This window comes from Brienomyrus brachyistius, chromosome 2 (genome assembly GCF_023856365.1).
Source record: "Brienomyrus brachyistius isolate T26 chromosome 2, BBRACH_0.4, whole genome shotgun sequence".
Classification (NCBI taxonomy): domain Eukaryota; kingdom Metazoa; phylum Chordata; class Actinopteri; order Osteoglossiformes; family Mormyridae; genus Brienomyrus; species Brienomyrus brachyistius.
The window spans coordinates 17,619,396-17,633,321 of NC_064534.1; the positions used below are offsets into that span (position 1 = coordinate 17,619,396).

A 13,926-nucleotide genomic window follows, 5' to 3' on the forward strand; every position below is an offset into this window, starting at 1 on the left:
CAATAAAAATACATAAAGAAGGGGAAATAGAAGACACTGATATTCTTTTGCCTTAAGCTACAAAATGAACCAGAATTGCATCTCTCTCTCTCTATATATATATATATATATATCCAGCAATGGCCGTATACTCAGAGGGACACCACGACTCCTTTCAGGAATAAATATAGATAATTTTTGCACGGCACGTGTTGTTTTTCAAATAATTCAATGAGCCTAACCTAAGTCTGCAGATGGCAGAAACATTTAGGGCTTGAACAGATCAGAGCGGGCATGAATGGAGCATAAGCAAAATGAAATGAAGAAAATGACAAGATACAGCAGATCAGCTGCATTACAAACTGGGAAAAATCCGACATGGAAAAGACAATCAGTCGAGAGTTTACATCATTACAATAAATCACATTTACCCAGTTTTGAAGCTAAATCACTTCACTGTCAGTGCTGTTCATTTGTATTTAGCTAACAAAGGAAAGTCTCTTTCCAGCCCATTCATTTATTTTTTAAAACCAACATATGGAAAATTTTATCAGATTTCTTCAATGAATATTCATAAATGCTCATAACAAGGGGAGCTAAGTGCAGATAAGCCAAATCCAACCCACATTCATGACCTTTCTGGTATAAACATGTTAAATTACAGCTACCCAAGGTGAAAATGGCATTTTAACATTATCCGTCGTGTATTTTTTTGGTGATCACACCGTCCTTTAGTGGCCCCCGATGCAGTGGATGCTGGTCCATCTGCCCAGTGGCATGGAGGCTCCCTGTCTGCACTTTATGTCTACATTTCCCCCTTAATGAAAATCACCACATTAAGTACGTATATGTACACAGCCAGTACAGCACGGGCTACGCTTCATTAAAAGCTGTGCATCTGTTCATGGTAGAGACATAACCAACCATCAAATATGTCATGCTCTACAGGTGTCCGAAATTTGGCTTTAAGTACAGATGTGCCGCAGTTCATTATGTCCTGTGAAGTTTTACATTATAAGATTATACAGCAGTATTTCCATTCTAAACTAATTCAGTACAGAAGAGATTAGGGAGCAAGGCTACAATGAATCAATATTGGCAAGTATTTGTGAAACTGCTGCTGTTTACCGTGTTATGAACACCAACGTAACCATCGGGTCTATCAGTTCAAATGGCTGACACAGGCCAAACGGGACACTGCGACCCTACTACTGTAAGTCTGCACAAAAGGTCCTGAAAATGGATCCCGTAAAAACACGAGAAATAAATATTTTATTGATTCCTTTGAAATACTTCATCAGGGTAACACCTTGCGTCCTTTTGGACCCGGCCTGGAGCTCAGGCGTATCGCTGGCTGCCTGCCGAGCTCATCTGAGAGCAGGCCGACCTTTCGCCGCAGTATCAGCTGGTAACTCGAACGCGGCCGTGTTCAGAAAAGGGCTTTAAATGAAGAATTCGCAGGCAGCAAAACAGGCCAGGACAGAGCGTACGTGTGCAGAGCGGATGGGATTTCAACTGAGCCAGGAGTTTACTGCATGCCTTGGCTGCGGTTACAGTTAAATGACACCTCGTCTGCATCCAAACTGTGGTGTTAACTACAGAATAATTATGAAACCCAACAACAGGCATGGGGATCAAAGCCCCAATCCCAGCTATGGTTTGCTCTTCAACTGACATTTAAAACTGCTAGCAAAGATATGAAATCCTACCATTCCCATACTAAAAAACAGCCTCTCGTATAACAAACCAAGCAGAACTGTTGTATAATCCACATATGACACCATAGAGAACCCAAAGTCTAAGCACGATGCAATCAACCATCTTACCTCCGTCCTCTAAGGTGCGTTTCTGACTTCCGAAGCTGTAGAGGGAAGCGTCGACAGCGGACGACGAGCTATTCATGTGGGGGTCAACACCCATTCTTGCAGCAATCTGAATGAAGAAAGACAGGATTCTTTGATGTATCAGGCGCCATTACAAGGTCTTCACACAATACAAATTCTTCTCGTATCAGCTGGACATAATGCCCATTTTACAAGATTACTTCAACACATTAAGGTGGTTAAGGACAAACATTCATACCCGAAAGGTTCAAGGTCCTTAATGCATGCAGCAGGAATTTCTCTAGTAAAAGGCTAGAAATGGGTAAAAACTGTATGTGGCTTCAGCTAAGAGACAAGAACTATTTAATAATAAAATAAAAACACGGCAGAAGGTGCGTAAGCTACAGCAGCAACTGGAAAGCCGACAGGATTTAAATCATCGAGGATGTTAAGTTCAGTAAGCACGATTCAGATGTCGAACAAACCTAGTGCAAAGATCGACAAGAAAAATGTAACTTGGTGCAGAATTGAAAGAATAAAGAATCATCTAGTTGAAGGCAAATATAAAGAACTTATACTATTCGGTGACCAGCTGTGTCTACATTTTACTACTTATGTACTACATATGTATTCTCCGACATCGCTACTGTGCCCACCCAGTTCTTATAGATGTCTGAATGCCCTTTCTATGCCAGAAGATCTTATTCCTCACTCCTACTCCTGCATAGAAGGACCAGTTAAGGAATCTTCCAGTATCTCCATTCCATATGGCTTCCAACCTTCTCCAGTGCCTCATCATCTGTGCCTTTCCTTGTAGTTCACATCTAACCAGCACAAGATTATCCTGTAAAGATCACCATGAAGTCAGACATTTTGTTCTCTCTTTCTTCCAATTTTCTGACCCTGCCCTCTAACTATTACTGTGAACAATGTCACTAACTCAGTGACGTCATCCCAAGCACGTCAAGGTCCTGGGGACACTCTCCATCATACGTGTGCTTCATAAAAGCACCAGTTTCCACACAGGCATCGTGGAAACACCATAAACAGATCCCCCGAAACTGCTTCTCACTCACCATCAATGTTTAATATACTCCAGCACCTCAGTTTAGAGTTTTAATTGCACTAGATTCGTAATGCATGATATAGGAGGCCAGAGACAAGGTGCTGTGATGGAAAGCAATTAAATAAAAAAAATGATAGAATGACATTTGAAAGTAGGCCTACTTTGGCATTCATGCTTTATAGCAGAATCTACGTTCTGCTTCAATTGCCGTTATACTATATCTTTTCAAGGCATCTGAGAAGCTTTTTAGTATAATTTTACTATAAGCACACTTCAGTCACAAACCACTAAATTGACATATAGTAATATATGAAACACGTCTGTGTCATAGGTGTCAAAAATACTTAAAATGCAGCTGGGTCACCTCAATTCAGGGTTAATACTAGTCTGGTAAATATCTAGAATTATATTTTTGCATAATGAATAAAAAACTGAATATTAATACCTGGTTCCTTTAGAACACACATATCTGAACAATAAGACACACTCAGAAAGAGTATGTTCTGCTTCAGTTTATTTCGTGACACCAATTATGAAGGCCGGGGAAGGAACATTTAAACCTGAAAGATGGTTCAGTAGAAAAACCAATGATTATTCTACCTTCAAGTGTAATTAGTCACTGAGGACTGCAATTAAAATTTGATACTGTGAGCTTTTGTAGCTACTGTACTGCCTTCTCCCCTTCACACGGGTTTTTGGAAAATTACAGAAAATTGGGTTCTTTTTAGCTCAAAATAAATGGCATTTTTAAATATGACATATAAAAATAAAAGCTACAATCGTGCTTAAAGATGCATGCTATTATTCCGGCACACGCAGACAGGAGAAATCCAGCACTGGAGTGAGACAGCAGATTGCTGCGAGACCAGCAACGGGATGTACCAAGCTATAGCACTGCCCCCCTTGAGCAAAACCACCTTTTTCAGGTATGCACTAATGGAATGTTAGCAATGCAGGAGTACTGACCAAATTATGCTCCGTAAGCCAAAAAAACACCCTCAAAAGGTAAACAGGAGCTAACTGAGGACTTGCTGTGCGGAGCTGCATCACAAGAAGACAGAAGTGATATTATGTGGCTTTGAGCAAGTTCTTTAAGCTGCACTGCAGAGCTGCAGGCTTTCCTGATGTATCACACCAAAGCAGAGAAACAGAGTGGCGCGCTTTTAGGAACTTGACAACAACCGTTTATGTCAAGGACATTACTAATAGTACACCATCCGCAAGGACAAAAAGAACAGTAGGATTTTTAGTTACCAACACTGGCAAAATGTAAACCTTGCAAACTATTTCTGGCTCGAAGTTCTCAATCGGTGATGGTTCATGAAAAATGTGAAACTATCCATCTATTTTCAATACCCACTTGTCCTACGTATGACTCAAAGTGATCTGCCTACTGGCTATACAGAAATATCTGTTTACAGATGAATACTAGGTGAAATAAATAAAATGCAGAATGCAGAATAATTTGAGGGCCGTAAAGTGCTTGTATTTTCCTCCCACTCTAATGAAACCTGAACTGGAAATGCTGATATTAAATTCATACCCTTTGACACTCAGTTAATGATCCCATTCAAACATCTAAATATTGTTTTTCTTGGTTGGCATAAAAAAATATTTATAACCAAAAATTGGTCTGAAAGCCTTGTACATCATCCATTCACAAGTTCAATATCTGAAGATATTAAGGTCACGGCACTTTATAATGGCGACGAGCATAGACGCTGCGCCTACACTGACCAAAAAATACATTTAAGCATAAATGAAGGTATTAACACATCATGAAAGCACATAAAACCACACAAAGAAAAGCATATCTGTAATGGCTGAAGCCATGAAAGAAATGCAGAGTCAGCTGTACAGCAACCTTCAGCAACATCAGACCTTTACATTCAAAAGGAAACAAGCCATTAAGGCACTAAACCAGATTGAAATAGGTTCTCTCATCCTAGATGCTTCAAACATAAACGTATCTTTATAGTTGACTGATTGTCACCTTCTGTGACTGGTACCGAATCTTTTTTCTGTTCTTATATTCACATTACAGTTACTAGGTTACTAATAAACTCCAGAACTACTTAGAACAACGCTGAAGAATAAAATTAAAATTTGGTATTCCCAAATAACTATGAGTCGGCACACAAGCTATGCTGAAGTGCTGGGATAGTCAACTTGAAAAAGTTGCCCTGTGCTACGAACTTCTGCCCAGTGAGGAACCACGTTCCGAATATTTTTTCCCCAGAAGTCGTCAAGACCTGTAAATGAGATCATTTTTGTTGCCAAAGAAAATCAGCATCATAACTGTCAGATGGCCATTGTACAATACGAATAGCCGAGCAATACAAATAACCTACAGGAGACGCCATACTAAAAGCTAGAAAATAATGCTGATTTACATCTACTGCCATGTGCTGTAATTATTATATGAAAGTGCCTAAAGAAAAATGGTGCTGTTTAAGTATGCAAAGTACTATGGACTGCATGTGGACTGCAGCTAGCTGTTGCTCAAATAATTCACAGTATGAACGTCACCATGTAGACTGCAGGTTCATGGGTTTTGGTTCTGCACCTACTGAGCTCTTAATAATGTAATATTGAGCTATTGATTCGACAAACTGCACCTTTAAAACACCATCAGCTGAGTACTTGTTTGGAATGAATGATACAGCGGTCATTATTTCATTTAATCAAAAACTAGAAATTACCCCCAATAACTATTTTTAAGTGTTAAGCGACTAACTGATGCCAAAAACATCTAAGGTACTTCATGTACATAAGAGTATCAATACTGATTTTTCATAGTTTCAATTCTACAGCCAGCATTTCCTATTCACTGGAAATAACTGGCTTTGTGCCAAATGAAGACCATATGCAAGCCTGTATGCACGTTGTGCCACCACACGATACTGACGAAGGGGACAAACACCACGAACTTAGCCAAACATTTAAAGGGCCAACACATGAGGCAATACAAAGACTGTCACGATACAGGTATCTTATTTCTGAGTCAATGAAATATTAATCTGTATGAGTCTGTTGCAGTGGTAGTAGAGATGTGACATGCACTTTTTTCTATGGGTTTTGTAGTCACAAACATTTCCACATTAAAGACAGAATGCAAAAGGAATGTATATCTGGACTATTATGAATTGTACTAATATACAGTAACATCTCATTTTTAATGTTACTGCTCACGAATGTCTCTGAACACAATTACAGTACTATTACAAAGGCTACTACTGTGCATAACATTATTATGCTTTGACAATGCAATGCAAAGGTTTATATAAATACGGTACAGTGTCATGCATTTACAAAAGGTTGTACAGCTTTTACTGCAAACAAAATTGAAATAACATTTTTACTGAGTTACATTATCCATCTGTGTTGAGTACACTTTTCTTGGTATCATACTGAAGCTGGAAATTTTGGCATCGATGCAACACTAAAGCAAGCTCTGTGAGAAATAACTTTTCCTCAGACACAATTTTTTTTCCACAAGTGGAGCAATAGCAGTGGTGAGGGCCATGATCAAGGTTATGATCTGAGCTATGACCAAACAAGTATGCACAACAGTCCAACAGAAAAGATTTAAGAGTCTCAGGACTACATGACTTTTTCATTGCATATGGTATTTATTGAAAATGAAGGGTCATGAAATGTAATGAGGGATGAGGATGGCAAACATTAACACCATGAGAGAGAAGAAAGTGCCCCACCAAATAAGTACAAAACAGATTAAATCCTAAAAGATTTAATGAGTATGATTTAAAAATTGCTCGCATGAAAGTGCGACCAAGAATCAAAGCACACAATGTTACATTTGTAAAACATAAATGCAAATGTTGGGTTAAAAAAATTTATATTTTCTTTTAACCCATGACTATTTCAAGGGGTTGAACATTATGTAAAAAAGCCTCAAGCACCTATACAACCATGCTAGAATACTTGACAACAACTCTAAAGAGAATAACAGCTACAATTTGCAATAAGGAAAATATCACTCATTATATACCACCTTTGCGTAAATTCCTCCCTTGCAAATATGGTAAAACAACAGTCCTCAATACAACAACTTCATGCATCAATATGAGATTCATTAGACAGTGAATCTGAGCAAAGTCGACTAAAACGTGGATATTAAATTTAATCATGGTGCCAATCTTCACACTTAAAATGAAACTGCTAGTAATTACGTTTTGCCTAATTAAGCTAGCTAACATTTCCAGGTGGCAAAAACTATGCTTGAGGAGATAATTTGATGGATAGATGTGGTAAGCTGGCTTTTCCAAATGATTTTGGTTATTTTTTTGTAAATCAGAATAATGGCACTATTTACCTGACAACTGTTTTGAGAAACTGCGATCAGGGTACAGAGTTAAGTAACGGACATTTACTGTCATCACGTTTCTTCAGAAATTTATAGAAAGGGAAGGATGTGATCTGCAGGGATAACTAACAAATAACAGGCTGAAAAGTACCCTATTAATAAAGGATAACTTTTAAAAATAAATCATGCGTTTCAAGACGAGCTGCTTCCAGTTAAGACTGCCCATCCAGTCTGTGTACAGACAGTGACACCTTTCCTTGCAATTCTTTCACTTTAGCCAGACTGCTTTGCAAGGTACCACCATCTTTCTGTAATGTAACATGCATCCAAGAATGTTAAGGAGCCTGGTGTGTTGTCCAGGTTTCAGAAGTGGCCAAGCCTTGTGTGCCAGTACCTTCATAATTTTATCAAGACAGACACAAAGTTCGATTTATTGTAATGATAAAACAGCAACCTTTCAAGAAATACAAATAAAAAGTTTAGCTTCCTCCTATGCGAAAGCATGAATATAACTCCCATTTAGACTGAAACTGACTGGGATCGTCATATATTCATATCTGCTGCGTGAAAATGGTGTATATGAACAGATGGAAAAGAGCAAATGATCGCTGGAGGGATGCTCAAAATCTATCTGGAAACCTTGAAATAAACCAGTGTCTGTAAGTAAACAAGTTCCTGTTACTTGACTTTAGGAATATAGGGCATTATATTCAAAATTCACAAAACCCTTATAAAACCCTTACAACACTCATCCTTGGGATGTATGACACTGGTGACATATTGGTCTTAAGGGGTACGTTTTGGACAGCCCTTCCCATTTTCACAAATATCTTAAGTTTTCAGTTACTCTAATTAGCAAATTAACAAACATGTCTTAATGAAACTTCCAAAAAAAATATTTGAATTAGAACTGATTCGTACAGGGGGGGGAGACGACTTCTTATAGTTATTAGCGTAATAAAACATTAACTATACACATAAGGATGCTTTAAAACTTATATGATTTTTGTTGCTTTTCGTCTGTCCTGTCACTTCTTGTACCACTGTATTTTACCACACTCGGCAGCATAATGGCTGGTTCACAATCTAACAAACCATGTCAAGAGTAGATTCCTTCATTTATTTTCGAGTATATATATATCCTGGTTAAATTTGTGACAGCAAGCAAGTTGAAACGGTTTCTCTGACCTAGGCCACGGCCATCGGTGCATGCCCCATGACTTTGCCTTCATATTAACAAACATGTCACATATTGCTTCGCAAGTCACTGATATTGCCGTTAACACCAGCTAACCAGCTATGGATCCGTGTTCCCTGAGCTCATGAACATGCTGTCCTCGCTGTGTCATGAACTCATGACTAGTTAACTAAATCTGCATACACAGCATGCGTTCTGTGACTGTGACTTGTCAGACACACTTACGAGCTAGTTAGCTAGTTAACGAAATGTTTTCCAAATTAAAAAAGAAAGTATGTTGGATACAAAAAATCCAAAAGTCCTGAATCGGGGCGCTATGATTCATGCGGTAATTTCCCTGCGTGTTTTACCTGTCGAGCCCGGTGTAAAGCGTCGGCGAAGCCGTCTGCTTTCATTCCGGACTGAGCCACCGAGGCCTGCCCCTGCACCAGCTCCGCCATCATCATCATTCCTACAGCGAAGACCAGTATCTAAAAAAAAAGACAAAAAAGCAGCACGCGCCGACCCAGGAAACGGAAACGACTCCGGAACGAAAAGAACGCTACGTCACAGCACGGCATTGCCGCGAGAGTCAAACACAGGCGAGCCAGCGCGAAGTTCCGAAAGCTGCGCTGCTGCTCTTCAGTTTGTACAGGATTAAAGAAATGTTAAGCCTCCGTGTTATCTGCAGAAGTTTCAAACTAACAGTTTTTTTCTCATCAAATAAAATAGATACAGATATATCTGTTAGTTTATTTTGACAAATATAGATCGATTCAGATTGATGACAAATTGATTCAGTACATATCGGAATTAGGCAAATATGCTAAATTGGAATTATTTAATTAATCTTTCTCAATCGATTTTTTGTCCAATATATATTTCAACAAATATTTATTATTATTATTGTTGTTGTTATTATTATTATTGATTAGCTCATATTTATTGACTATTCCAAATTTGTACATTTTTGTTAAATGTTACGAATCTTGTGTTAGTCTGCGCCACTCGGGAGCTGCCATCCCAATCTCGTTGTACCATTAAGTACAGTGACATCAAAAGGATTGAATATATTATAATTATTATTGTTATATCGTGGCCACCCCTAATTTTATTTGTAGGTTTTGACTGGCAAGTCTGAAATCGCTTTAAAATGCTAAAATCTGTTTGCCATGGATGGCCCTAATAGAAGAACTCCAGCCATAACATTACAACCACCTGCCTAATATTGTGTAGGTCTCCCTTGTGCCACCAAAACAGCTCTAACATGCCGATGCATGGACTCCACAAGACCTCTGAAGGTTTCCTGTGGTATCTGGCACCAAAATGTTAGCAACGGATCCTTTAAGTCCTGTAAGTTGTGAGGTGGGGCCTCCATGGATCTGACTTGTTTGTCCAACACAAGATAGAATTTGTAAAAGTAACATCCTCAAGAATGCCAGGACTCAGGGTTTCCTAACATTTCCTAGATCATCACACTGCCTGTACCAGCTTGCCTTCTACCCAGGGGTCAGCATGGGCACTCTGACCAGTCTGCGGCGACACAGCCCTATACACAGCAAGTTGTGATGCAGCGTATGTTTTTACACCTTATATCATAGCTCAAACATTTTTAGCAAGTTTTATTACGGTAGCTCTCCTGTGGGATCGGACCACATGGGCTAGCTTTTGCCCCCTACGCAGATCAATGAGCCTTGGGCATCCATGATCCCTTCTCCAGTTCACTGGTTGACCTTCCATGAACTACTTTTGGTAGATACTGACCTCTGCATGCTGAGAACACCCCACAAGACCTGTTGTTTTTGAGGTGCTCTGACCCAGGTGTCTAGTCATCACAATTTGCTCCTTGGCAAAGTCACTCAGATTCTTACGCTTACCCATTTTTCCTACTTCCAACACATCAGCTTCAAGAACTGACTCTTCACTTGCCTAATATATGATGACACCCTTGAAAGGTGCCATTGTAATAAGATCAATGTCATCTGTCAGTGGTTTTTAGGTTATGGCTGATCAGTGTTGCAATTAGCTTTCTTTGAGCATATAAGCCTCCTCACCTGGACAAGCTACCATGCTATTAAGACGTGGCCACTCCAATTGTAGCTTTATTCAGGGAACATTCTCCTTAGATGATAATGTTAGTTATGTTGTCACATTGTGTGCTAAGACTATCTTGCAGCCTGACAAAATGTCAGAGGGATCACTCCTCTTCGATGTCATACCATTGGGACTGGTTGTCAGGGCTGGGGAGGGTATTATACCTACAGGTCTCTACAAAATGTGCCATCCTGGTTGTCCAATGGCCAAGCAGTCACTGGTTAACTGCATTGATCTTGTATCATTCTTCCTCCATCCTGGTTACTTTTATGATCACGTTTGCTTTCTTCTCTTTTCTGGAGGCTGCTGTAGACAGAAAAGGAGTTCCTTCCCATTATCGGCCTCCTCTTTTAGCTACTTTCTACTGACAATCTCCTACTGCCTCAACCTAGCAACAGCCTGGTTAAGCACTTCCGCTGCTTTCCGAGCACAACCAAATCAGACATGGGCATTTCTAAACCTCACAGACTGGTCCATTTATTCCTGTAGCTCAAACACCAGTCTAACTTACTCCTGCTTGTAGCCCTGACTTCAGTGGCAGCTGTAATGCATTCCTCCCGAACATCGTCGCATCTGAAAAACATTAAGGCAAACCCAGCCATATCCTGATGATGTTGCTAGAATGGTGTACGGATACAGTGTCGTTTCCTGGACTCAAAGACATTCCCATTTACTGTATCTGTGCACAGAAAATTGCACCAGCACTGATTCTCTCAGATTACATAATTGTACGTCACTTTTGTATTTATTGCTACATTGTTCAACATAATTTAATCTGGGACTTAAACAAGTTACATTTAACCGTCTCCATGATTCAACAACAGAAAACCCTGTTTTGGGATCTCATATGAGATTATGGGAGCTCACGTGAGACAATAATTTGCACCTCTTAGAGTACTTTGGTTATAAAAGGAAGGTTTGTGATGGGTCTGTAGCATAAAAATATGTTGTGATCATGATTTGGTTTCTTCAGTAAGTGATTGGTATCAGCTACTTTGAACAGAGATTGGATTTCACTCATCTCAAGAGATTTGTTCATCAAGACTGGCAATACACTGCATCAGTGCATATGAGCATAGTTTAAGCAGCAAAGTGGAAATGGAACCCAGAGAAAGACATCCAGTGTACTTATAAAGTTTATAAGAGTTTGTCTGTAGCTTAATCAAAAAATATTTTTAGTATGCTTGACGCATGGGCGTAAATTACAGAAGGATGGGGAGTTGTAACCCTCCCAGTCTTCAAAACCAGTCAACTGAGCCTCCTTAAATGGGTGAAGACCTCAAGTTCCCCAATGCTCAACCCAAAGTTAAGCTCTTGGCTTGACATATCTGGTGCATAAAGTGTTTCTGAGTCTGAGTCTTTACAGAAGGCTGCCATCATGATTCAGGTGCTTGGCATGCTGATCTTTTCTGCAGCTGGTGAATCCAGAGATTTACTGTTTCTGTTTGAACTAGCCTCATACATCAAATGACCCCCCCTGAAATGGAAGCAGGGAGAAGGAGAAAGCTGCAAGTGTCGACTACTACTTCAGCAGGATAGACACTTTGTAATGGAAACTCTCCAGTGTGAAACAATTTCTAGTTGACTCCAGCTGTTGCGTACATATGTTGGGAAATGTTTTTTAAATTCAAGACTTGGTAGAGAGGAAAGCTGGGTTTTGGCATCAAAGACTGAAATTGGTGTGAGGTGTGATTATTACTGCATCCGCAGATGTGTGACGGCTCAGCAAAAAGGCGATATGGAAAGCAGGTGTCAGTTTCTGGAGGACTGCCAGTAAGGCTATGGTGGGTCTCCAATGACCAGAGGCAGGGGTGAAGGGGTAATTGAGGTGCTACCTAGAATGTTTGCAAGTCAGTCTGATCTAGTGTCATATTTCTGAAGCCCAGATTTGAAATGCGCTGCTTCGAACTCAAATATAAGGCAGCAATTGAATTAGTCCATACTTCAATATTTCCACTAACTATTGTCTGTACTGGTCTATCAGGCATCGTGCAACAGACTTTTTAGTGAAATTTTTATTATGACAAAGTAAAGAAAAATATGTTTCTGCGTTTTTGTTGATTTTGTTTTTTTTTTTTTTAATTCATTGTATTTTTATGCTGCCATCTCTGCTGATATTCATTTCCTATATTCCTATATTGTGACTATAGACTAAGGTGCTCTACCTGCAGCATGTCATCATTCTGTATCATCACTCCATATAATCACTACTCTTGCGCTTCTTCCTTTTAAATAATAGGTCTCCTTCCCGTCTTCACAAACACCACCCGTCAATTTGCTAAGAGGCAAGGCATATTTAGCAGTCCACTGACATTTTCAGTTATTTCTGAGTGATTATGACAGCAAATAAAAAGCAAAACATTTCATTTTCCTTGTAATCATTGTAACACCTGAACAGGCATGCGTATTTCTGAACTTTCAGCTGTTGGCAAGCTTGCGTTTACCTTGTCGCTTAAACTAAGAAACCCTATGTTGAAAGTTTATGAGAAGAAGCATTAATTGTATGTTTCAGGCCTACCCCTCAGGCGCTTTGCTATCAGTTAGAGACATTAGTCCACTGTTTTCTTGATGACAACTGTGATTATGGCTTTGCCAAAAATCAGTGTCCTTTCTTTTTATCAACTTCTCACTGATTCAGCCTTCAGCCACCGTAAAACTGCATCAGCCACAAGGTATCTTGGTACAGAAAACAATAAGAGTAGAGGACATAATACAGCCCTAGTTCCTTTAGTAAATCAGTTTCCATCATGAATTTCATCTCTAGAATTTGTTGACCAGTGTCTTGAATAACAGGTTTTGAAATGTTTCTGTGGAAATTTTGCACGGCAGGTTCTCAGCTGCTCTCGCACCATCGTGAATCGTTTCCACTGGGACAGATGTGAATATGGTGCACCTGACTACCTTTAAAAAATCGTGAAGGAAAATATACTCTGGGGCCAATTGAAGCCATAATTGCTGCATAATTGAGGTGACACTTTGCATCAAAATGCAGTTTCAAGAGCTGGACATGGGATATTGTTTCATATCCAAATTTCCTCGTTCCTTCCCTCCCTCACATTCATTAACAGGAACAAAGATTTGATTTCACACTCAAAGGCATGAGTGACAGGACCCAGACTGCGTGGGTGTCACTGTCTAACCACACAACTACCGTGATCCATATCCTGTTTCACTCATCACTTACAGATGATGCCGACTACATAAAGCAGCCGTCTTTGGTTGGAGGATGCTGACATTTGCAAAAAAAGTGTTTTCCTGCACAAATGCAAGAAAGTTTGAATATCAAGCCATAGCCTCTGATAGTCATGAGACATAAATCTTAATGTAACTTAGAATCCTCAGCACAGCAGGACGGTCCGTGTGACAATGATGCCCCAAAGGCATCTTTCACCCTGAAACCCAAGCCCAGATTCTAGTGCCCGCTCGGCTGCCTGTTCTGCCCACCATTTCCCCTCGGTCA

General features: G+C 39.7%; 1 protein-coding gene across 2 annotated transcripts in view; it reads right to left on the bottom strand.

The window, feature by feature from the left end:
- Window positions 1-8,901, bottom strand: part of LOC125716714 (far upstream element-binding protein 3-like) — a 32,913-nt gene extending 24,012 nt beyond the window's left edge. For both annotated transcript variants that reach the window (XM_048989349.1, XM_048989341.1), the window contains exons 1-2: window positions 8,744-8,901; window positions 1,806-1,911 (exon numbers count right to left, since the gene is read on the bottom strand). In XM_048989349.1, coding sequence (XP_048845306.1) covers window positions 1,806-1,911; window positions 8,744-8,842 — 205 coding nt within the window. In that variant the 5' untranslated portion in view covers window positions 8,843-8,901. The remainder of the gene's footprint in view (window positions 1-1,805; window positions 1,912-8,743) is intronic.
- Between the last annotated feature and the right edge of the window lie 5,025 nt (window positions 8,902-13,926).